At 47.0% G+C, this 25,764-nt stretch overlaps 1 protein-coding gene and 1 long non-coding RNA gene across 5 annotated transcripts; both read left to right on the top strand.

Moving 5' to 3' along the window:
* On the top strand, positions 1–24,281 carry LOC114598068 (uncharacterized). Of its 4 annotated transcripts, none has more exons than XM_077929682.1 (2): positions 1–158; positions 21,795–24,281. In XM_077929682.1, exon 2 carries the CDS (start codon positions 21,830–21,832, stop codon positions 23,006–23,008), a length of 1,179 nt encoding a protein of 392 aa, XP_077785808.1. In that variant the 5' UTR covers positions 1–158; positions 21,795–21,829; the 3' UTR covers positions 23,009–24,281. The 4 variants fall into 4 exon arrangements, with proteins under 4 accessions (XP_077785808.1, XP_077785809.1, XP_077785810.1 ...); XM_077929683.1 differs by having other exon boundaries at positions 154–234; XM_077929684.1 differs by lacking the exon at positions 1–158 and adding an exon at positions 215–238.
* On the top strand, positions 8,077–10,462 carry LOC144327936 (uncharacterized). Its single transcript, XR_013393101.1, has 2 exons — positions 8,077–8,673; positions 9,115–10,462. It is a non-coding gene; the product is annotated as an uncharacterized LOC144327936 (long non-coding RNA).
* Positions 24,282–25,764: the final 1,483 nt, after the last annotated feature.

The following is a 25,764-nucleotide window of genomic DNA, read 5'->3' as shown; positions in this document are numbered from 1 at the left end:
CCCGTTCCTTTTTGCGCATGTGCAGGTTCCCGCCCCACCCTTCTCCTCCTGTGGGCGGGGCCCTCGCTCGTTTCTCATCTCCGGCGACGGTCGGAGGCTTATCAGTCTCGGGTTGCTGCCGGAAACGAGGCTCGTCGGAGACTGGAAGCGCGCTCCGGGTAGGTAAAAGATTATTGCGCACGTGGTGGAAGAGCGCGCGCTTTCTGATTTAGCCTCTAGGAAGGAGTTTTGGTTGTAGGTATATATACAGTAAATGTGGTGTTATCTTAAAAGGTGGGCGTTACTATTGCAAAGAATATATCTAATTTTCTGGAAAGGTGGGGATTCTTGTTGCAAAGAAATAACAGTGTGTGTGTGTGTGTGTGTGTGTGTTGAAAAGGTGGGGGTTCCTATTGCAAAGCATATATGTATGATTTTCAGAAGGTGAGAGTTCTCGCTGCAAAGACGTATGAATGCATATGTGGGAGTTCTCGTTGCAAAGAAACACGTGCACACACGCCTCTTTTCTGAAAAAGGTGGCCTGTTTTGCCTTCAAGGAGAAAAGGGGGGGTGTGTGAGCAAGTTGAATTCTTAAGCGGATCAAATTTTTTGCTTGACAGGGAAATTAAGTGTGCATTTTATTTTTGTTAATTTTCTTTATAAGGGTTTTGGCTACATGAATCAACATCTTCTGAAGTGGCACTGCTCACAGGATGATGGGTGAAATTTCAAAGCATTGCAAGGGGTCTGCACTGTATGTAAATCTCTTAGTATAATGTCCCTGCTATGCATGTGAAACTAATAATAATAATAGTAATAATAATAATAATAGATTATTTATACCCTGCCCATCTGGCTGGGTTTCCCCAGCCACTCTGGGCGGCTCCCAACATAATATTAAAAACACGACAAAACATCAAACATTAAAAACTTCCCTAAACAACTTCCTGTTGTGAGCTGGTTTCGTAGAGATTTGACCTAATAGGCGGCCCCAAGTGCTTTCACTCAGTGGCTCCCAAACTTCTGCAACAGACCACTTAAAAATTGCTGGTAGCCATGGCACATCACTTAAATGGCTTTTTTTTTTGGCTAGGTGTGGGCATTTGTAATGTGCTGTGCCAGATGCAGCTTGATTTTTTAATTGCATTATTACTGCTTTTATTTATTTTAATGTGTTTTTATTCTATTGCAATTTGTATTCCGTAGAATTCAGATCAATACAATAAAATACAGTATGAATATTGGAAAAGTGATAAAAATGCAATTAAAATCAATATGAATATTGAGGCTTCCACACCACTAGTACTCTGCAGTTTGGGAATCCTTGCTTTAGCTTATAAATAAATTGGATCACTTTGCTCTCTTTCCTGCAATGTTCTGGAATTTTGGAGCTTAATGGGGTTGTGGGGAGTGACTCAGCTAAAAGAGTTTCAGCTGTGTGCTTTGGTCACATGTAGTAATAGTCTAATAAAATAAATTTAAAGAATGACTGTATTTGTTGTATTGTGTGTAGTTTGGCACCCTCCCTATCTTTAAGGATATTTTAGATCTGGAGAATTTGCAGAAAATAGCAGCCCAAATATCAGGGCTGGTCTGTGTGCCGTACAGGAAATGCTTGCTTGTTACTTCTTTTGGTAAGAAAAATGAAGAGTTGAGTATGGTTAGTGATATAATAGTGTTTTATAAAATTAATTATAAAATTAATTCATGGTGGACAGAAGGGGGGGCGTGTGGTTGTTTTTTTAAAAAAGAAAACCTAGGAGTCTCCCTATGAAGTTGATTAGTGTTGTAAACAAAATCTGTCCTTTATCCCTTATGGGGTATCCAAGAGCCCATATAGAGCCCTTACGTGAGTTCCCTATTGGTAGGAGAAAAGAACAGAGGCCAACCAGAGAATACAGTATTGAGAAACAAAGCAGCTAGTAAGCCTGATCTTTATTAAACTGTTGCAACAGGGTGCTCCCCTCACACGTAGGAGAGAGGAGGAGGACCTCGAGCAATGGCGCGCAAGGCCTTATTGTATCTATTTTGAAATTCCCTGCCATGGAGCTCCAGAAGGGGTGTAACCCAAGACCACCCCCCACAAACATCATACTTATATCACAGAAAAGGCAGTCTACAATAGAAATTTGAATGCTGTTGTTTTTCCTGTCTGCCAGGTTATCTGATAATGCCTTATCTGATTGCCTTTTCTGGTAGTCTGGCCCTTCCTTTGAAATGGTAATTACTTAATTCCTGAGACAATGGGAAGGTTTTTTTTTCATTTCCGCCCCCCTTGCAGAGAAACATTTGGTCAGTTTGGGAATTAAAATGGTTTCAGGACTGTCTTCCTGTGCTGCTTCAGACCTGTGGTTTATATATTTATGTACGTGTTTGCTTGGTGCATTTATGAACATTTAATATATATCTAAGACCTTGAAATTCTTAGGAAAAAGGTAAAAGGCGGATCTACACGGATCCTCGTGAATTCATATGATTTTTTCATTCAAATTAAATAAAACCACCATGATACTGTAGACCATGTCTTACTCTGTAGAAAGCATCAAAAAAATCACGCATCCACTGTTTCGGGGGGGCGCAGGGGCGCAAAAACATGGTTAAAAAACACGGATCCTCATGGATCCTCATGATTTTTGCACTAGATCAGCCCAAACTCACTTTCAAATTACAAATCATGTCCAGGGGCACAACATCCACCACAGAAATCACGCATCCACGGCTTCCTGGCGAAACCGTGGCCCAAAAACGTGGTTTTCAAGAACGGATCTTCATGGATCCACACGCTTTCTGCATCGGGCCAACCCAAACTCACCGTCAAATCACATATCATAGTAAGGGGCACAGCCTACAACACAAAAAACTCGGATCCACACCTGCCTGGCCACGCCCTGGCCCAAAAACGTGGTTCCGAAGCACGGATCCTCATGAATCCTTATGATTTTTGCACTAGATCAGCCCAAACTCACCGTCAAATCACACATCATGTCCAGGGGCACAGCTTACACCACAAAAAACTCGGATCCACGGCTTCCTGGCCATTCCATGGCCCAAAAACGTGGTTCCAAAGCACGGATCCTCATGGATCCTCACGCTTTCTGCATTGTGCCAACCCAAACTCACTATCAAATGACACATCATTCCCAGGGGCACAGCATGCACCACAAAAAACTCGGATCCACGGCTTCCTGGCCACTCCATGGCCCAAAAACGTGGTTCCAAAGCACGGATCCTCATGGATCCTCACGCTTTTTGCATTGGACCAACCCAAACTCACCGTCAAATCACACATCATTCCCAGGGGCACAGCCTGCACCACAAAAAACTCGGATCCACGGTTATCTGGCAATGCCATGGCCCAAAAACGTGGTTCCGAAGCACGGATCCTCATGGATCCTCACACTTTTTGCATTGGGCCAACCCAAACTCACCGTCAAATCACACATCATTCCCAGGGGCACAGCTTACACCACAAAAAACTCGGATCCACGGCTTCCTGGCCACTCCATGGCCCAAAAACGTGGTTCCAAAGCACGGATCCTCATGGATCCTCACGCTTTTTGCATTGGGCCAACCCAAACTCACCGTCAAATCACACATCATTCCCAGGGGCACAGCCTGCACCACAAAAAACTCAGATCCACGGTTATCTGGCAATGCCATGGCCCAAAAACGTGGTTCCGAAGCACGGATCCTCATGGATCCTCACACTTTTTGCATTGGGCCAACCCAAACTCACCGTCAAATCACACATCATGTCCAGGGCACAGCTTACACCACAAAAAACTCGGATCCACGGCTTCCTGGCCACTCCATGGCCCAAAAACGTGGTTCCAAAGCACGGATCCTCATGGATCCTCACGCTTTCTGCATTGTGCCAACCCAAACTCACCATCAAATCACACATCATTCCCAGGGGCACAGCCTGCACCACAAAAAACTCGGATCCACGGCTTCCTGGCCACTTCATGGCCCAAAAACGTGGTTCCAAAGCACGGATCCTCATGGATCCTCACGCTTTTTGCATTGGGCCAACCCAAACTCACCGTCAAATCACACATCATGTCCAGGGGCACAGCTTACACCACAAAAAACTCGGATCCACGGCTTCCTGGCCACTCCATGGCCCAAAAACGTGGTTCCAAAGCACGGATCCTCATGGATCCTCACGCTTTTTGCATTGGACCAACCCAAACTCACCGTCAAATCACACATCATTCCCAGGGGCACAGCCTGCACCACAAAAAACTCGGATCCACGGCTTCCTGGCCACTTCATGGCCCAAAAACGTGGTTCCAAAGCACGGATCCTCATGGATCCTCACGCTTTTTGCATTGGGCCAACCCAAACTCACCGTCAAATCACACATCATTCCCAGGGGCACAGCTTACACCACAAAAAACTCGGATCCACGGCTTCCTGGCCACTCCATGGCCCAAAAATGTGGTTCCAAAGCACGGATCCTCATGGATCCTCACGCTTTTTGCATTGGACCAACCCAAACTCACCGTCAAATCACACATCATTCCCAGGGGCACAGCCTGCACCACAAAAAACTCGGATCCACGGTTATCTGGCAATGCCATGGCCCAAAAACGTGGTTCCGAAGCACGGATCCTCATGGATCCTCACGCTTTTTGCATTGGGCCACCCCAAACTCACCATCAAATCACACATCATGTCCAGGGGTACAGTCTGCACCACAAAAGACTAGCATCCACGGTTATCTGGCAACGCCATGGCCCAAAAACGTCGTTTTGAAGGTCGGATCCTCATGGATCCTAACGCTTTTTGCATTGGACCAACCCAAACTCACCGTCAAATCACACATCATTCCCAGGGGCACAGCCTGCACCACAAAAAACTCGGATCCATGGCTTCCTGGCCACTTCATGGCCCAAAAACGTGGTTCCAAAGCACGGATCCTCATGGATCCTCACGCTTTCTGCATTGGGCCAACCCAAACTCACCGTCAAATCACACATCATTCCCAGGGGCACAGCCTGCACCACAGAAAACTCGGATCCACGGCTTCCTGGCCACTTCATGGCCCAAAAACATGGTTTTCAAGAACGGATCCTCATGGATCCTCACGCTTTTTGCATTGGGCCAACCCAAACTCACTGTCAAATCACACATCATGTCCAGGGGCACAGATTACACCACAAAAAACTCGGATCCACGGCTTCCTGGCCACTCCATGGCCCAAAAACGTGGTTTTAAAGCACGGATCTTCATGGATCCTCACGCTTTTTGCATTGGGCCAACCCAAACTCACTGTCAAATCACACATCATGTCCAGGGGCACAGCATCCACCACAGAAATCACGGATCCACGGCTTCCTGGCCATACCGTGGCCCAAAAACATGGTTTTCAAGAACGGATCCTCATGGATCCTCACGCTTTTTGCATTGGGCCAACCCAAACTCACTGTCAAATCACACATCATGTCCAGGGGCACAGCTTACACCACAAAAAACTCGGATCCACGGCTTCCTGGCCACTCCATGGCCCAAAAACGTGGTTTTAAAGCACGGATCTTCATGGATCCTCACGCTTTTTGCATTGGGCCAACCCAAAATCACTGTCAAATCACATATCATAGCCTGGGGCACAGCCTACACCCCAAAAAACTCGGATCCACACCTGCCTGGCCATACCGTGGCCCAAAAACGTGGTTCCGAAGCATGGATCCTCATGGATCCTCATGATTTTTGCACAAGACCAGCCCAAAGTCACTATCAGATCAAACATCATGGCCAGGGGCACAGCATCCACCACAAAAATCACGGATCCACGGCTTCCTGGCCATACCGTGGCCCAAAAACGTGGTTCCGGACCACGGATCCTCATGGATCTTCACGCTTTTTGCATTGGACCACCCCAAACTCACTGTCAAATCACACATCATAGCCAGGAGCACAGCCTACACCACAAAAGTCACGGATCCATGACTTCCTGGTAAATCCATGGCCCGAAAATGTGGTTTTGAAGGACGGATCCTCATGGATCCTCACGCTTTTTGCATTGAGCTACCCTAAACTCACCGTCAAATCACACATCATGTCCAGGGGCACAGCCTACACAACAAAAAACTCGGATCCACGGTTATCTGGCAACGCCATGGACCAAAAACGTGGTTTCGAAGCACGGATCCTCATGGGTCCTCATTATTTTTGCACTAGATCAGCCCAAAGTCACCATCAGATCAAACATCATGGCCAGGGGCACAGCATCCACCACAAAAATCATGGATCCACGGCTTCCTGGCCATACCGTGGCCCAAAAACGTGGTTTTGAAGGTCGGATCTGCACGGATCCTAACGCTTTTTGCATTAGGCCACCCCAAATTCACTGTCATATCAAACATCATGTCCAGGGGCACAGCCTGCAGCACAGAAAACTCAGGTCCACGGTTATCTGGCAACGGCATGGCCCAAAAACGTGGTTTTGAAGGTCTGATCTGCACAGATCCTAACGCTTTTTGCATTAGGCCACCCCAAACTCACCGTCAGATCACACGTCATAGCCAGGGGCACAGCCTGCACCACAAAAATCACGGATCCACGGCTTCCTGGTCATACCGTGGCCCAAAAACGTGGTTTTGAAGCACGGATCCTCATGGATCCTCACGCTTTTTGCACTAGATCAGCCCAAATTCACCATCAAATCACACATCATCGCCGGCGGCACAGCCCGGACCACAAAAAACTGAGATCCACGGCTTCCTGGCCATACCGTGGCCCAAAAACGTAGTTTTGAAGCACGGATCCTCATGGATCCTTACGCTTTTCGCATTGGGCCAGGCCAAACTCATCATAAAAGCTGTTTGAAACCTAATCGTCTCCGCCTCTCATTGCGCGGGAGTCTCCTGCGCAGGGTGGGCGTGGGTAGCGGAGTGCCTGGGCTCTCTTCACTGACTTCCAGGGAAGAATCCCGGAGCCCTTCCACCTCCTCTTCCCATTGCTCTCCTGGACTCTTGGTGTCACGCGTATTTCCTTCCCCTTCCACCAAGCTGAGTCTCCCCCTTGTGCTAGGACCTTCACCTGCAGAATCTGAGACCCTCTCCCTCTCCCGTGTCTCTGATGTCAGTTCCCTCACAGCTGCCATTAGACCCTGGATTGCAAAAGAAATAATACAGTACTGTAGGGAAAACTACTTTGAAAGACAAGACAAATATTTTCAAGTGGAAATTGATGCTGTTCCTCCCAAGAAGAGACAAATCTTGAACGAGAGTTATATTACTGTGTCTCGACCTTGCCCAGAGGGATGGAAGGATACACTAACCTATTGCTCAGATATTTTACCTTCCTTGTTTGAAGGCTGCTGGCCACTATGTTTCTTGAAGGAAGGGTGCAGGAGGCCCAGTGGTGACCTAACTATGGTTTACTGTGAAGGAAACTGCAAGGACTGGTACCACTGCTTTCACATAGGCATTGATTCAAAAGATCTTCCAGAGGTTTTCGTGTGTCCAGACTGTCAATCCACTGTGGCCAAATAGATTTTGAAACTGCAAAGTGTCATATTCCACAGGTTGGTATAATACAGCAAAATCCAAACATATAGTTTTCATCATCATGGCAGGGATGGTCCTTTTCCGTAGAATTCTTATTTATGGAGTTAGTTTTTATATCCTGCTTTTCTCTACTTGAAGAAGTCTCAAAGTGGCTAAAAATCTCCTTTCCCTTCCACCCCCACAACAGACACCTTGTGAGGTAGGTGAGGCTGAGAAAGTTCAGAGAGAAGTGTGACTGGCCCAAGGTCACCCAGCAGCTGCATGTGGAGGAGCGGGGAAGCGAACCCAGCTCACCAGATTAGAGTCCACCCCTCTTAATCACTACACCACAGAATCGTATCTCTTAAAACTCTGGAGCAAGCTGTTCAGTTCAGCCTTGTAGTGATAATGATTTGTGGAGGAAAGGTTGGTGATGAGCAAGATCTGTTCCCATTTCCCAACACAGAGACCATAGAGCAGTTTTTTTCTGATACTGGATTTTAAGTTACAGTTACATCTTTTAAAACAACTGTCAGTATATCACACTGTATTGAGTGCATGTCGGATCTCGTCTTCAGTTTTCCTTTTTCTGTGAACCGTCCCTTGGAGCTCTCCGGGCCCCATCCTGATATTTGGCTCTGCCCAATGACCCACCCTTGCATCGCAGTGTTCACCTTCTGTTGTCAGATATTTCGGTTTTTAAGCCTTTGTGCTTTTTTATGTTTGTACATATTTTATGGGCTAATAGCCATAAATAAATGAATGAATGAATAAGTATCACACTGTATTCCACTTGCCTTCCAAAGGAACACATGGCTCTCCCCACATAGCGGGTTAGGTTGAGACTGCTGATCCAAAGTGATCAGTAATTTTTACGGTAATTACAATCCTGCTTTCCCTTGTACCAGCTTACCTTGACTTTGGTAAGGCCTTTGAAAAGGTCCCCCATGATATTATTGCAAAACAACTAGTAAAATGTGGGCTAGACAAAGCTACCGTTAGGTGGATTTGTAATTGGTTGATGGGCTGAACCCAAAGAGTGCTCATCAGTGGCTCACCTTCATCCTGGAAAAAAATGACTATTGGGGTTCCACAAGGTTCTGTCCTGGGCCTGGTGCTATTCAATATTTTTATAAATGATTTGGATGATGGAATAGAGGGCGTGCTAATCAAATTTGCAAATGACTGCAAACTGGGAGGGGTTGTGTAGTGGTTTGGAGTTACTCGTGCGTAAACCGACCCCGTTTGGGTGCTTGGTTGCCTGGTTAAATCCTTCGGACTGCACAGCCCATCTCCGCTTGACTGCCTCAGTCACTGACAGAATCTGTCTGTGGGCGTTTCTTAAACCTCTGCCAGCATAAAAGCTGTTTGACACCTAATCGTCTCCGCCTCTCATTGCGCGGGAGTCTCCTGCGCAGGGTGGGCGTGGGTAGCGGAGTGCCTGGGCTCTCTTCACTGACTTCCAGGGAAGAATCCCGGAGCCCTTCCACCTCCTCTTCCCATTGCTCTCCTGGACTCTTGGTGTAACGCGTATTTCCTTCCCCTTCCACCGAGCTGAGTCTCCCCCTTGTGCTAGGACCTTCACCTGCAGAGTCTGAGACCCTCTCCTTCTCCCGTGTCTCTGATGTCAGTTCCCTGACAGGTTGCTAATACACCAGAGGACAGGGTCAGAATTCAAAATGACCTGAATAGCCTAGAGAGCTGGGCCAAAACCAACAATATGGAGTTCAATAGGGAGAAATGAAAGGTACTACACCTGGATAGAAAAAATGAAATGCACAGGTGGGGGACACTTGGCTTGACAACAGTACCAGTGAAAGGGATCTGGGAGTCTTAGTTGACCACAAGCTGAATATGAGTCAACAGTGTGATGTGGCAGCTAAGAACGCCAATGCAATTCTGGGCTGCATCAATAGGAGTATAGTGTCTAGATCAAGTGAAGGAATGCTACCACACTATTCTGGTTGGTCAGACCACACCTGAAATACTGTGTCCAGTTGAAGAAGGATATTGTCAAGCTGGAACATGTCCAGAGGTGGGTGACCAAAATGTAAAAGGTCTGTAATCCAAGCCCTATGAGGAGAGACTTAGGGAGCTGGATTTGTTTAATCTAGAGAAGAGAAGATTAAGGAGTGACATGATAGCCATGTTTAAATATTTGAAGGGATGTCATGTTGAAGAGGGAGCAAGCTTGTTTTCTGCTGTTCTAGAGACTAGGATGCAGAATAATAGATTCAAACTATGGGAAAAGAGATTCCACCTGGGCGCGGTAATCCAGTCAGGGAAAAAGGGAGGCATACTATGTTTAGGGCACCATTTCCAGCCTCTTCTCCTTTTCGGGGTGAGAATAGTGGATCCTAAAAAGGGCTGCTCAGTCATGGATACAGCTGCTGAGCTGCTCAACTGCCTTATTCCTTGAGTCAGAACGACTGAACGCCCATGTGTCGGTTCATGACTAGGGGCTTCACATTCCTGCCCCTGTAGCCATTTAGTGATCGCCATGGGGGTTGGGTTTGGGGGGGTTGGGTTGGGTTTTTGGAAGATGCCTGTGCGTGAATTTGTTTTATGTGTGTAGATCAGTGCACACTGACCAACGCACAGCCTTCGCAGTAGGGCTCTGTTCTGATGGCATGAGTAGTCACGACGAACTGGTGGATCCTATCTGCTGCAGCCTTCATCTGCCTTCACAGCCGTTGTAACACACTGTTTGTTATCACCCGCCTGTTCTGCCATTGAGGACTTCTTGGATCATTCTTTGTCTAGCTCCTTCCCTGTTATGTACTAAGCTTGGATCCTAGAACAATAGGCAAGTAGGATCCTAGAATGCAAGAATTGATTGGCTTGCAGGAAAGACCAATCAGGCTCCAGGAGGGAAGCAGAATCAGCCAGTCAGACGGGACTCATTGTGTAAATAATGTATATAAAAGCCTGAGGTTTTGGGGGAAATTCAGTCACTGTTTTACAAGCTGCAATAAAGAGCATGAAATCACTACAGGACTCTGAGCATATTTAATTTTCTTTGACCTTACCACCTTGGGTGACCCTGCTGGGAGTACGAGATTCCCAACGGCTTCACTCACAAGGGTCATAGGAATGTGCAAGCCCACTCACCATGACAAGTGAGAGAACTGAGATAGATTGCACTGAGCCCTGGTCTCATTAGACAAAGTGTTCCACCAAAAAGGCTCTGGCTCTGGTTGAGGACAGCTGGATATGTTTTGGGCCAGGGACCACCAGTAGGTTGCTGTTAGATGAGCATCACACTCATGGGGGTGTATTGGAAGATAATTCCCACAGATAAGAAAGGTCACAGACTGTTTAGGGCTTTAAAGATTAGCACCAAAACATTGAACCTGATTTGATACTCCACCTGGAGCCAATCCAGCTGATTAACAACCAACTGAATGTGGGCTCTCCACAAAGTCCAAGAAAGAACTCATGCATCTGCATTTTAGACCATTTGGAGTTTCTGGAGCAGTCTCAAGGGTAGCCCTGCATCTCTCTCTCTCTCTCTCTCTCTCTCTCTCTCTCTCTCTCTCACACACACACACACACACACACACACACATATTTAAACCCTGCACTCCCCGGCTCAGGTGTATAGCAAGTTAAAGTACTCTAGTACTGTATGCAGGTGACTACTGCATGGATCACCATGGCTAGGTTGGAAAGGGACAGGTACAGTGCCGATTGCCTAACCTGACATAGATTCAAAAATTCCAGTTTGGCTACATTTGTGACCAATGCCTCCATAGAGACAGAAGCATCCAGGATCACACCAGGACTCCTGATGGCAGCTACAGGTGACTATTGCACCCCATGAAGAGCTGGGAGCTGGCAAACCAAACTGAAATTATTCTGGCCCAGCCATTGGACGCCCATCTTTAAAGGATAGAGATTCAGCCGACACTGTTTCCTCCATCCCAGCACACCCACCTAAAAATTGGCCAATATATCCAGGGTAGCATCTGGCCAGGGCCATGAAGCAGTAGATCCATGATGTTTGTGGTCAGATCTGTGGTTATGTACAAGATATGTGAATGAAGGGTGAATTTGGGGTTCCCCAATGCAAAAAGTGTGATGATCCATGAGGATCCGTGCTTCAAAACCATGTTTTTGAGCCATGGAGTGGCCAGGAAGCCATGGATCCGTGATTTTTCTGGTGCAGGCTGTGCCCCTGGGAATGATGTGTGATTTGCCGTTGATTTTTGGTTGGCCCAATGAAAAAAGCGTTAGGATCCATGAGGATCCGACCTTCAAAACGACGTTTTTGGGCCATGGCGTTGCCAGATAACCGTGGATGCTAGTCTTTTGTGGTGCAGACTGTACCCCTGGACATGATGTGTGATTTGATGGTGAGTTTGGGTTGGCCCAATGCAAAAAGCGTGAGGATCCATGAAGATCCGTGCTTTAAAACCACGTTTTTGGGCCACGGTATGGCCAGGAAGCCGTGGATCCATGATTTTTGTGGTGCAGGCTGTGCCCCTGGATATGATGTGTGATTTGACAGTGATTTTGGGTTGGTCCAATGCAAAAAGCGTGAGGATCCATGAGGATCCGTGCTTCAAAACCACGTTTTTGGGCCTTGGAGTGGCCAGAAGCCGTGGATCCGAGTTTTTTGTGGTGTAAGCTGTGCCCCTGGACATGATGTGTGATTTGACAGTGAGTTTGGGTTGGCCCAATGCAAAAAGTGTGAGGATCCATGAGGATCCGTGCTTCAAAACCACGTTTTTGGGCCTTGGAGTGGCCAGGAAGCCGTGGATCCGAGATTTTTGTGGTGTAAGCTGTGCCCCTGGACATGATGTGTGATTTGACAGTGAGTTTGGGTTGGCCCAATGCAGAAAGCGTGAGGATCCATGAGGATCCGTGCTTCAAAACCACGTTTTTGGGCCACGGTATGGTCAGGAAGCCGTGGATCCATGATTTTTGTGGTGCAGGCTGTGCCTCTGGACATGATGTGTGATTTGACCGTGAGTTTGGGGTGGCCCGATGCAAAAAGCGTGAGGATCCATGAGGATCCGTGCTTCAAAACCACGTTTTTGGGCCATGAAGTGGCCAGGAAGCCGTGGATCCGAGTTTTCTGTGGTGCAGGCTCTGCCCCTGGGAATGATGTGTGATTTGATGGTGAGTTTGGGGTGGCCCGATGCAGAAAGCGTGAGGATCCATGAGGATCCGTGCTTCGGAACCACGTTTTTGGGCCTTGGAGTGGCCAGGAAGCCGTGGATCCGAGATTTTTGTGGTGTAAGCTGTGCCCCTGGACATGATGTGTGATTTGACAGTGAGTTTGGGTTGGCCCAATGCAGAAAGCGTGAGGATCCATGAGGATCCGTGCTTCAAAACCACGTTTTTGGGCCACGGTATGGTCAGGAAGCCGTGGATCTGTGATTTTTGTGGTGTAAGCTGTGCCCCTGGACATGATGTGTGATTTGACGGTGAGTTTGGGGTGGCCCAATGCAGAAAGCGTGAGGATCCATGAGGATCCGTGCTTCAAAACCACGTTTTTGGGCCACGGTATGGTCAGGAAGCCGTGGATCCGTGATTTTTGTGGTGCAGGCTGTGCCCCTGGACATGATGTGTGATTTGACAGTGAGTTTGGGTTGGCCCAATGCAGAAAGCGTGAGGATCCATGAGGATCCGTGCTTCAAAACCACGTTTTTGGGCCACGGTATGGTCAGGAAGCCGTGAATCCATGATTTTTGTGGTGCAGGCTGTGCCCCTGGATATGATGTGTGATTTGACAGTGAGTTTGGGGTGGCCCGATGCAAAAAGCGTGAGGATCCATGAGGATCCGTGCTTCAAAACCACGTTTTTGGGCCATGAAGTGGCCAGGAAGCCGTGGATCCAAGTTTTCTGTGGTGCAGGCTCTGCCCCTGGGAATGATGTGTGATTTGATGGTGAGTTTGGGGTGGCCCGATGCAGAAAGCGTGAGGATCCATGAGGATCCGTGCTTCGGAACCACGTTTTTGGGCCTTGGAGTGGCCAGGAAGCCGTGGATCCGAGATTTTTGTGGTGTAAGCTGTGCCCCTGGACATGATGTGTGATTTGACAGTGAGTTTGGGTTGGCCCAATGCAGAAAGCGTGAGGATCCATGAGGATCCGTGCTTCAAAACCACGTTTTTGGGCCACGGTATGGTCAGGAAGCCGTGGATCCGTGATTTTTGTGGTGCAGGCTGTGCCTCTGGACATGATGTGTGATTTGACGGTGAGTTTGGGGTGGCCCAATGCAGAAAGCGTGAGGATCCATGAGGATCCGTGCTTCAAAACCACGTTTTTGGGCCACGGTATGGTCAGGAAGCCGTGGATCCGTGATTTTTGTGGTGCAGGCTGTGCCCCTGGACATGATGTGTGATTTGACAGTGAGTTTGGGTTGGCCCAATGCAGAAAGCGTGAGGATCCATGAGGATCCGTGCTTCAAAACCACGTTTTTGGGCCACGGTATGGTCAGGAAGCCGTGAATCCGTGATTTTTGTGGTGCAGGCTGTGCCCCTGGATATGATGTGTGATTTGACAGTGAGTTTTGGGTGGCCCGATGCAAAAAGCGTGAGGATCCATGAGGATCCATGCTTCAAAACCACGTTTTTGGGCCATGAAGTGGCCAGGAAGCCGTGGATCCGAGTTTTCTGTGGTGCAGGCTCTGCCCCTGGGAATGATGTGTGATTTGATGGTGAGTTTGGGGTGGCCCGATGCAGAAAGCGTGAGGATCCATGAGGATCCGTGCTTCGGAACCACGTTTTTGGGCCTTGGAGTGGCCAGGAAGCCGTGGATCCGAGATTTTTGTGGTGTAAGCTGTGCCCCTGGACATGATGTGTGATTTGACAGTGAGTTTGGGTTGGCCCAATGCAGAAAGCGTGAGGATCCATGAGGATCCGTGCTTCAAAACCACGTTTTTGGGCCACGGTATGGTCAGGAAGCCGTGGATCCGAGTTTTTTGTGGTGCAGGCTGTGCCCCTGGACATGATGTGTGATTTGATGGTGCGTTTGGGTTGGCCCAATGCAAAAAGCGTGAGGATCCATGAGGATCCGTGCTTCGGAACCACGTTTTTGGGCCTTGGAGTGGCCAGGAAGCCGTGGATCTGAGTTTTTTGTGGTGTAAGCTGTACCCCTGGGCATGATGTGTGATTTGACAGTGAGTTTGGGTTGGCCCAATGCAGAAAGCGTGAGGATCCATGAGGATCCGTGCTTCAAAACCACGTTTTTGGGCCACGGTATGGTCAGGAAGCCGTGGATCCGTGATTTTTGTGGTGCAGGCTGTGCCTCTGGACATGATGTGTGATTTGACGGTGAGTTTGGGGTGGCCCAATGCAGAAAGCGTGAGGATCCATGAGGATCCGTGCTTCAAAACCACGTTTTTGGGCCACGGTATGGTCAGGAAGCCGTGGATCCGTGATTTTTGTGGTGCAGGCTGTGCCCCTGGACATGATGTGTGATTTGATGGTGAGTTTGGGTTGGCCCAATGCAGAAAGCGTGAGGATCCATGAGGATCCGTGCTTCAAAACCACGTTTTTGGGCCACGGTATGGTCAGGAAGCCGTGGATCCGTGATTTTTGTGGTGCAGGCTGTGCCTCTGGACATGATGTGTGATTTGTCGGTGAGTTTGGGGTGGCCCGATGCAAAAAACATGAGGATCCATGAGGATCTGTGGTTCGGAACCAAGTTTTTGGGCCACGGTTTCGCCAGGAAGCCGTGGATACGTGATTTTTGTGTTGCATGCTGTGCTGCTGGCCATGATGTTTGATCTGATGGTGACTTTGGGCTGATCTAGTGCAAAAATCATGAGGATTCATGAGGATCCGTGCTTCGGAACCACGTTTTTGGGCCAGGGCGTGGCCAGGCAGGCGTGGATCCGAGTTTTTTGTGGTGTAAGCTGTGCCCCTGGACATGATGTGTGATTTGACAGTGAGTTTGGGTTGGCCCAATGCAGAAAGCGTGAGGATCCATGAGGATCCGTGCTTCAAAACCACGTTTTTGGGCCACGGTATGGTCAGGAAGCCGTGGATCCGAGTTTTTTGTGGTGCAGGCTGTGCCCCTGGACATGATGTGTGATTTGATGGTGCGTTTGGGTTGGCCCAATGCAAAAAGCGTGAGGATCCATGAGGATCCGTGCTTCGGAACCACGTTTTTGGGCCTTGGAGTGGCCAGGAAGCCGTGGATCTGAGTTTTTTGTGGTGTAAGCTGTACCCCTGGGCATGATGTGTGATTTGACAGTGAGTTTGGGTTGGCCCAATGCAGAAAGCGTGAGGATCCATGAGGATCCGTGCTTCAAAACCACGTTTTTGGGCCACGGTATGGTCAGGAAGCCGTGGATCCGTGATTTTTGTGGTGCAGGCTGTGCCTCTGGACATGATGTGTGATTTGACGGTGAGTTTGGGGTGGCCCAATGCAGAAAGCGTGAGGATCCATGAGGATCCGTGCTTCAAAACCACGTTTTTGGGCCACGGTATGGTCAGGAAGCCGTGGATCCGTGATTTTTGTGGTGCAGGCTGTGCCCCTGGACATGATGTGTGATTTGATGGTGAGTTTGGGTTGGCCCAATGCAGAAAGCGTGAGGATCCATGAGGATCCGTGCTTCAAAACCACGTTTTTGGGCCACGGTATGGTCAGGAAGCCGTGGATCCGTGATTTTTGTGGTGCAGGCTGTGCCTCTGGACATGATGTGTGATTTGTCGGTGAGTTTGGGGTGGCCCGATGCAAAAAACATGAGGATCCATGAGGATCTGTGGTTCGGAACCAAGTTTTTGGGCCACGGTTTCGCCAGGAAGCCGTGGATACGTGATTTTTGTGTTGCATGCTGTGCTGCTGGCCATGATGTTTGATCTGATGGTGACTTTGGGCTGATCTAGTGCAAAAATCATGAGGATTCATGAGGATCCGTGCTTCGGAACCACGTTTTTGGGCCAGGGCGTGGCCAGGCAGGCGTGGATCTGAGTTTTTTGTGGTGTAGGCTGTGCCCCTTATTATGATATGTGATTTGACGGTGAGTTTGGGTTGGCCCAATGCAAAAAGTGTGAGGATCCATGAGGATCCGTTCTTGAAAACCACGTTTTTGGGCCATGGTATGGCCAGGAAGCCATGGATCCGTGATTTCTGTGGTGGATGTTGTGCCCCTGGACATGATGTGTAATTTGAAAGTGAGTTTGGGCTGATCTAGTGCAAAAATCATGAGGATTCATGAGGATCCGTGTTTTTTAACCATGTTTTTGCGCCATTGCGGCACCACGAAACAGTGGATGCGTGATTTTTTTGGTTCCTCCTACCGACTAAGATGTGGTCTACAGTAGCATGGTGTTTTTATTTTGTTTCAATATAAAAATCATATGAATTCATGAGGATCCGTGCCTCGGATCCATGTTTTTATGGTGCTGCAGCGCGGCAAATTGTTGGATCCACGTTTTTTATAGTCCAGTTTGTAGGCGTGCCTTCTAGGTGTGATTTGACACTGCATTTGTTGGAATTATTTTTAAAAAACTGGAGGATCCATGAGGATCCGTGTAGATCCGCCTTTTATGCAGACCCAAATTCTTACAACATTAGCATCTGATTCAGAAAAACCAACCAAGGTTTGTCATACAGCCTAATGCTCCAGTGGAACTCACTTCCTCAGGATGCGATGATGGCCAGCTTAGAAAGGTGGGTGGGAAGATTAGACAAACTGATGGAGGATAAGTTTCTTTACTGCTATTGTGATCGCAGAAGAAGATGATGACGACTAAATGGAGCCTCCATGTTCAGGGGTAGTATGCCCCCTAATGCTTTTGCCTTTCTGTCTTCTCAGAAGGCATCTGATTGGCCAGTGTGGTAAACAGATTACTGGACTTGATAGAGAAGACTGTCTGCTCCAGCAAAGCTGCTCTTGCCTCAAACTTCTAGATCTTTTCCCTTCCTTCCATTTACTAATAATTGACCTCAAAGCTGTTCTTTGATGGAATTTTGACTTTCATCAGATGTTGCCTTTCAGCCGTGCCTCCTCTGCTAGATGTGCTATCTGTGTAAACTTTAAGAAAGGTGTAAATGACGGTTTGCTTCTCTTTGCTTGCATGCTGCCAGAACAAAGAGCAAAAGTGTTGTGCCCTGACATGCCTCATCGGCTTGCTTAGTCACTGTGATAATTTGGGAACTGAGAGCAGTTTCGAATTCAGTTTCCTTCTCCCAGATCCCACCCTTTGGGTTTTTACTTACTGCTCGGTGAATGCATGCTGTTTTCCTTTCAGGATCTGTTTGCTGCTTGTGTACTCCTGTGGTACAGTAAGTGATGATATCTGACGTTCTCTGTGTTTTGGTTGTGTGTGTGTGGGGGGGTTGTCTACTTGCAATTAAGTAGGTTTAAGATTGCAGCTAACATAGGCAAGTCTACAGCATAAAAAGGCTGCTATGTCAAACCTTCCCAACAGTGGTACCTCTGGTTACATACTTAATTCGTTCCGGAGGTCTGTTCTTAACCTGAAACTGTTCTTAACCTGAAGCCCCACTTTAGCTAATGGGGCCTCCCGCTGCTGCTGCGCCGCTGCCGCACGATTTCTGTTCTCATCCTGAAGCAAAGTTCTTAACCCGAGGTACTATTTCTGGGTTAGTGGAGTCTGTAACCTGAAGCATATGTAACCCGAGTTACCACTGTATATTTAAAGTAACGTGTGTGCATCAAGTTTTTGGGGGGTTATGGCTAAATTTGGATGCAACTCTTAATTATTTTACGTGGTTGCTCAGAGTCTAGGCAATGTGAGTGGAATATGAATGAACAAAGTGGATTGTTAGAGAAGCGGTAAAGCAGCGTGCACCAAATCTTCGATCTGGCTTCCAAGGGAGCTCTGGTTTCAAAATCAATCTCCAGTTTTGCTAACAAAAAGAAAAAAAATCCTTTGTCTCTCATAATCTCTGCTCCCCTCCTCCCACCGTATGAGAAATGTTTGTGTTTTGTTGAGCACAGAATATAAGGGTGCATTTTATAGTGAATGCTCTCTCCCCCCCCCCTTTAGTTTTGTTGGGAGAGGAGACACTGTGTAACTTGAAACCTCACATTGCCTGTACTTAGCACCGTGGAATGGGCACTGGGGAGTAAGCCCCATTGAATTTGCCTCTGAGTAAACACACAAAAGGATTGCTCTGCAAATGTCCCCAAGCTACCTGCCTTCATTTTGTTTCATTGATTTATTGCCTTGTTCACTGGATAATGTACAAAGATTCATTTGTAGAAAGTGCACAACTTTTGTTTGGGCAAGAAATACCATTAGCCAGAGGCAAAGAAAGGACAGGGCCTCCTTCACCTTTAACAATATTGTAGAATAACTCCTATTCAGCAGCTGTTGTATGACAGCCTACAGCCCCCCCCCAATCTATCCACCATAAACTTATTTCTTCACCACCAACCCTTCTAGTTTTCTTGAGCATGCACCCAGAGAAAAGGTTCTGTTTAACTCAGAAGCTCACAGACTGCAATTGGAACACTATTTGTTCAAACCAGTATGTGAACAATTGAAAGTGCTGAATTTCATTTTTGGCCCCTCCCGTAAGTGCCCCCACATAATAAAGGCACCTGAAGGCACCCTGCCCTGAGAACCATCTGTGGAAGCTGAATTTATGAAGAGCATGGCCTTCTTTGTAATGGCACCATTGTTATGGAATGGGATTAAAGATGCCTCCCAGGCTAGTTTGTCTTTCAGAAGGCTAAAGACCATTTTGTTTTAAAAATGGGGCTTTATTGACTAGCAATCAGGCAAATACCTTGTTTTTAATGGAAATCCTTCAAGACCGGACTGCTAATATTTTTGCTCTGCTTCATTTGGCTTGCATTTATGATAAATTGTGTTACTCAGTCTAAAGTGTATGTGTAACCCCCAGTTTGCTGAAAGTTGATTGATGAAAGTTGTGTTGCCACCTTCTTCCCCAGGCTAATTTTTTCTCCACCTGAAATTAATACACACTAACTTTTATTTTGTTACCTTTGTACAGCTATATTCATAACTTCTGGTTTATCTTCCTTCCCCGGGGGAAAGAGAGAGAAAAGGCTTTGGAGCAAACGCATGTGTGTATTAATGAGGCCTGTGCCAGACTAAAGAGCTCCCTGCTGTATTCTTAAAAAAGCTACTCTGTTCCAATTATTATTCCGGATCAGTCCTCCTTAGCCCTCATAGGGTCCTTGGGGTCTCAGACCACAAGAGGCATTCACAAGCTAGAACAGGACAAATTATGAGAGCTAAGATCTGTGGAAGAGCAGATAACCAACTGTGTAAGTAGCGGTTGTCAAGGACCAGCACCCAAAAACTTGGGGACTAACTTGTGTTTAGCAGTAGCCAAATAACCAGAATCTAAGGTATAATTCTGCCCCACTCCTTAAGCTTAACCAGTCTGGGTCAGGAGACTCCCAGAACTTTACTGGATATCACTTAGGATTCAAAGGACAAGAGCTCAAAGATCAGACTCTCTGTCCCTCGAGCCCACACAATTGTTCAGTAGGTAATGATTTAAGAAGTTTGGAACTCAATTCAGTACTCAAGGCTTTAGCCAAAGAAATAACAGAAATAGATGGTGTATATTTTTTAAAAAAATAGTAGCATTAAAAAGAGAACATGTATACTAGTGAGGAATACAAGTAAACCGCAGTTAAGAAATATCTTTGGGATTTATAAGACAATACAAAAACTTGCCTACAAACCATCACCGCCGTTGAGCCCAGAGGAAAACAGGGAACCAGGCAGATGTCCAGAACAAAAGTTGTGAGGCAAAAGATAAGGAAATGAATATGTCTTTAATCCTAAACAGCACAGCAACAACAAGGGCGACCCCAGCTATCTAATCAGGAAGCTTCTAGATACTAAGATCCTGCCGTTTCACACAAAGCAATTTTTCCCCTAGTTGGCACACTGACCTTGAACACATCAGACATTTAGATAATGCAGGTGCTGGTTCTTGTGAGCTCATTTCCAATTAGTGGGATGAGAATATCTTCTCAGAGGCCAGATATTTACCCAGAGGCCTGAGAACAGGTCAGTTTTTCAAAATAAAACTTTTAAGGCTTCATTATGGTTGAGAAACTTGGCTCACAACTCGAGTGAATTCTGCATTCCATTCTCAAATTAGGGGTTTTCTCTTTAGGCTTAAAGATTAAAGTTGGCATAGGCTTGTGCTGGCATTTCTTACCTGACAGATGATAGAATTCAGACTATGGAAGGAGGAAACAATTTAATTGTTGCTGTTCTGAAGGCTATAAATGAAGGATCTTGTGTGCCAAAATTTGGTTTCATCATGAATTCTGACTAAGCCACAGAGTAGTCTTCCAACCTGCCAGGCAGAATCTTAGTGCTTAAGTCTGAAAAAGTTAATGTAAGAAATCCTGTGAATCTCATGGTACAAAAAATGTGTTAGCCTTTCAGAAAGCTTTTTCCTGCTTGGAAACATTTGTCCTCGCACTTTTGTAATAAAGTTTATTGAACAGGAAGTTAAAGAGAAGCATCTTAGTGCTCCAAATCCATACATTTTGCATTGATTGACTGGTTTAATTGAAGCTGACTTAAAAGATTGATCATAAACTATTCCCCCAGGTATCATTTAAAGTTTTCAACATTCAGATTCACATGTTTGCTGACATGTTTACCATTGGCCCTGTTGATAGAAGCTGATTGGGGTTATATTCCAAAACACCTGAAGCAGAGTTTGAAATTAGCAGGACACCAGGTGCATTTTGCACCTAAAGTTTCTCCATTTTCAAGCATCTCAAAAATGGGTGCCATTTTTTGCACCTGGCTGACACACAAGGATTACAGAAATGTATTGTTGGCTATGGTGGGACGCGGGTGGCGCTGTGGGTAAAACCTCAGCGCCTAGGACTTGCCGATCGCATGGTCGGCGGTTCGAATCCCCGCGGCGGGGTGAGCTCCCATCGTTCGTAGTAGCACAGCAGAGAGCTTGCTGGGGAGACCATGCATAACAAGAAACTCAAAATAACTTTAAAAAGGTTTTAATAGCAAAAACAAAAACTCCTTTTACACTAAAGATAACAACAACCAACATGACCCAACCACCAACCCATCCCCCAGGGTAATGAGAGAGCTCGGTGCTGCTCCTTATATACTATACCCAATTGCTGGTACAGCTTAATTAACTTAACTTAGCAGCACCTGCTATGTTTCACAGCTGTAAGACTGGGTCTCGTTATTTGACCTGGCCCTTAAAGACATACACAACTTGTGAAACAATAATGAACCTTCACTTTTTAAAGTGACCATTCAACATGTATGTGATTTTCAACCTCAAAGTATATGTTATATGCTGTCTGGCAGGTGTCTTTTCGCAAGCTTTTTAATCTTCCTCTCCGCTTCTCTCTTTTCCCAGCCTCCCAGATCCGCAGAACGTGACTCCCTCGAGCAATGGGCAAGCCCAGGAATACCTCTGGCAATGTACCCTCTCCTCCACCTGCTGCCACGGCGCCAAAAGCAGCCCCGGCAGCCCCACGATCTTCTGCCTCATCCAGAACGGTACCTGCCAGCAGCAGAACTCAGAGTGCTCCTGCTGCGAAGGGTCATGGTGGCCGACAGGGGGTGGCTGAAAAGCCAGCCAGTGCCACAAGTCCGAGAGGAACAGGGCAAAGTTACCAGGCAAGGTCCACATCGGCATCCGGCAGCGAGCAAGGAGGCACAAAGAGCGGCCGTGGAGCAAGAGCAAAGACCCCCACAGTAGGAGCAAGAGGAGGAGGAAAGTCCCCTGCTGCAGCTACTGAAGCCTCTGTAGGTCCTGCTGCTTGCAGCCCAGTGCCGACACAGGCGGCTAGCAAAACTCAGGGCAAAGCCCAAGGTAAAGCGAGCCACTTCCCTTCCCCTCTCTCTGCCGAAAAGGTTGCTGAAATAGAGAAAGGAACCCGGGGCCAGCGCACTAACCCTGAATGGTACAAGCAGCGTGCAAACCGCATCACAGCATCCATAGCTCCCCAGATAGCCAACAGCAAGTTTGTGAATGGCAAGAGCTCCGAGATTCCTCAGTCGTACCTGAAGCGTGTGGTGGAATCTTCTTCCGGCGTGCAGACCCCGGCCATGTCTTGGGGCGTCCGCAACGAGAAGAAAGCGGTGCAGGCGTACGAGGCCCTCAAGTCCAGCAAGGTTAACAAAGCGGTGAAGGTGGACGATTGCGGCCTCTTCATTGACCAAAGGAAACCCTGGCTGGCTGCCAGCCCCGACGGGATTATCAAAGACGCAGATACCGGGAAAGAGCTGGGGGTTCTGGAGGTCAAGTGTCCCTACAAACACAGAGATAGGACGGTGACGGAAGCTTGCAAGGACAAAAGCTTCTGTCTGGAGAAGGTGGGCGACTCCTACTCTCTGAAGAAGAACCACCAATATTACACGCAGTTGCAAGTCCAGATGGGCGTCACTGGCCTTCCAAAGGCAGAATTGGTGGTCCACACCAACAAAGAAACGGCGATTGCCCCTGTAGATTTCGACCCTGTTTTCTGGGAGACAACTACATCAAAATTGGAGAAGTTCTATGTGGAGGCCGTAGTCCCTTGCCAGGAGGAGAAGAAAAGTGCTGCTGCCTGGGCTAAGGAAGAATGAAGGTGCTGAGAAGTCTGGCACCCTACCCTCCATGAAATATGTGCCTTGTAACTGATGCTCCTTTCAGGATTCATGCCCAGTGCAAAGTGGTTAAGTTCCCTTCTGTGCCTTTAATGCATCCTTTATAGTTCTAGTTATACAGCACATCCTGCCACTCACCACTCACCCTCCACCCCTGGTTGCACACCCTGTTTTCCTCAGACGATCACACTCCACTTGCATATAGCCCATCAGCTCTGCAGGACAACAGCAGATCTTCTGTGGTCATGTGCATTCCTTTCTGCAAGCTGCATTAAGTATGCCGCGTACAGCAAGTCTGTATGCTTGCCATTTCTCCTATTGTGAAAGGTGGTGGCAGGCGTGCTATCTCACCTGCCTGTGCTCGCTTGGTTGGGCCAAACAACAGGATAAAATGGCAGCAGGTGATGTGGAAGGAGGAACACACAAATTTGCTTCTCATCAGCTCTTTCCATGCAAGTGGCAATTGCACCGCTGCCTTAATGATTCCATGCTCCCATATAACTTGGGCATGGATGTTCTGTGAAATTATTTTTACTGCCTTCGAACCACCAGAAAAACTTGGGATACAGTTTTTGAGACCAGAGCATTGTGGCTTGGGTTTTGGGGTATTTTGGTTTTTGATTTCCTGCTCGTTTTTACAATACAGAGCCACATCTCTTACGGGACATTCACAGTACTTCTTGGAACATGTGCTTTGCTTTTTCTAAAAACCAGCCTGTGTGGTGTTGAAATTCACAGTTATAAGCTGAGTGGTGTTGGGGAGAAGGGCACCTGGATATTTGAAGAGCCAGAGGACTTGGAATACAGGAGATGGAGCAGAAATCTAGCTCATGCACCAATTAATTTGGGAATAATTGTATGGAACATGTTTCTGAACAAATGTGAATATCAGACCTTCAAAAGTAAATTTAATGCTCACCAATGGTGAAGATGGGGGTACCCATTTTTCTCATGTAATGTAAAAATATTATTTTGGGTGGGTGTGTTGCCATGTTGACTGAGCGCACATCCAGGCCTTCTCCTCTAGAGAACCAGCGGCAAAGACTAAATGTCCATTGTGTAATGCTTCGTTTATAAAATCTCAGTTTGTGAATTGCAACTTTGTTCAGAACAAAAACCAGTTTAGTTGTTCAGCATCAGTAATAGGGCATAGTGTGTGTGTCTTAAATTGTAGACATTTTTGCTTTTGTATAATCACAGCTTCTGCTGTGCAAAATGTAACACGTGTCCAAATAAATGCATTTGCTTTGGATGTTTTGTGGTAGATGCAAAACTTGAACAAGGAGAACAAAGCTGGGACAATTAACAGGTCACTCTAAATTGTATTTTTGGTATTTGGCAGGCCTGCCTTGTAAATGGTGCCTAAGCATTCATTGGGCAACAGATTTGAGGTCTTAATGGGAGGAGGAACAGGGTGGCTGGAAAATTGGCGCGAGATGAGAGAGCCAGGTGGGGCGTAATGCATTATCAAAGTTAAAACTTTTTAAGTGTTCAAAACCATTTTGTTAAAGCTTGCCTTAGAATCATTTAGCACTAGTTTCCTGCAGTGTTTCAAATGCTAGTTTAAAGTGCTTCACGTGTTACAATAGCAAACATATGATTGGCTTCCATAGCAGAGGACTATAAAGCAGGCAGTGCTGTGTTAAAAAGCAATGCAGAAAACTACAGGCTAGTTTAAGGACTGTTCCGATAAATTGGGGGAAAGCATGATTAGTGACAAATTTATCAAAATTATCAAGGTTATAGAACAAGTCTTGCCAAAGAAGACTTTGTTTTGGTGGGTGAATGCTGTTGAGCTCATCTTCTGCATGTTGGCTTCCCTAGGGATCCTCCAGCAATCAGCCTCATTAGGGGGATGTATAATTTTATAAACTATCAGTTCCAAACGCTGCAACCTTTCTTTATAGGGGAGTTGTTCCAGCCCTTTGATCATTTTGGTTGCCCTTTTCTCATCCAGCAGGTCCTTTTTACATCACATGAGCATGGCTTTTTCAAGGTCACTAGAGGTTTGCCCAGGAGAAGCATGTAGCATGTAACCCAGTGTACTTGGCCTTATTGCTTATTCCTGAGTTAACCATGGCAGTAATGGGATTAGAGCACAGTTCCTTATACTGGTCAGTAACAGGTTATCAAGGCTTGCCGAACTTTGTAGGGACCACCAGCAGCCCATTGCTTCTCTACCCATTTCTCCTTACTGTGCTTCCCTCCCCTAAAAGAGTGTGTATTCTCACACCCATTAGTTTTTCCATTGGGAGTTTGGATAAAAGTTCACTCCAGTAGAATTTAAACTTTATTCCCTTGCCCTTTGAGTCCCCCAAATGAAGCTTACATTAGGGTGAAAATAAATTTACAGAATGCACCTGTGGGCACAGGTGATCTATGGATTACTGTGAAAATGATCCATGTTTTTATACCATGGTAGTGCTGGGAAGACCAAATACATGACTTTCATAGTTGTCAAGAGGCAGGCATGATCTGTTGTTTTGGTGGGTGGAGGCCTGTTTCAGTGGGATGTTCAGCAGGGGCGTGGGTGGCACCGTGGGTTAAACCACAGAGCCTAGGCCTTGACGATTAGAAGGTCGGCGGTTCGAATCCCCACGATGGGGTGAGCTCCTGTTGCTCGGTCCCTGCTCCTGCCAACCTAGCAGTTCGAAAGCATGTCAAAGTGCAAGTAGATAAATAGGTACTGCTCCGGCTGGAAAGTGGACTTACCGTAACTGTCAGGGATCCCTTTA

This window comes from Podarcis muralis, chromosome 6 (genome assembly GCF_964188315.1).
Source record: "Podarcis muralis chromosome 6, rPodMur119.hap1.1, whole genome shotgun sequence".
Taxonomy (NCBI): domain Eukaryota; kingdom Metazoa; phylum Chordata; class Lepidosauria; order Squamata; family Lacertidae; genus Podarcis; species Podarcis muralis.
This window is presented reverse-complemented; position numbering and strand designations above follow the sequence as displayed.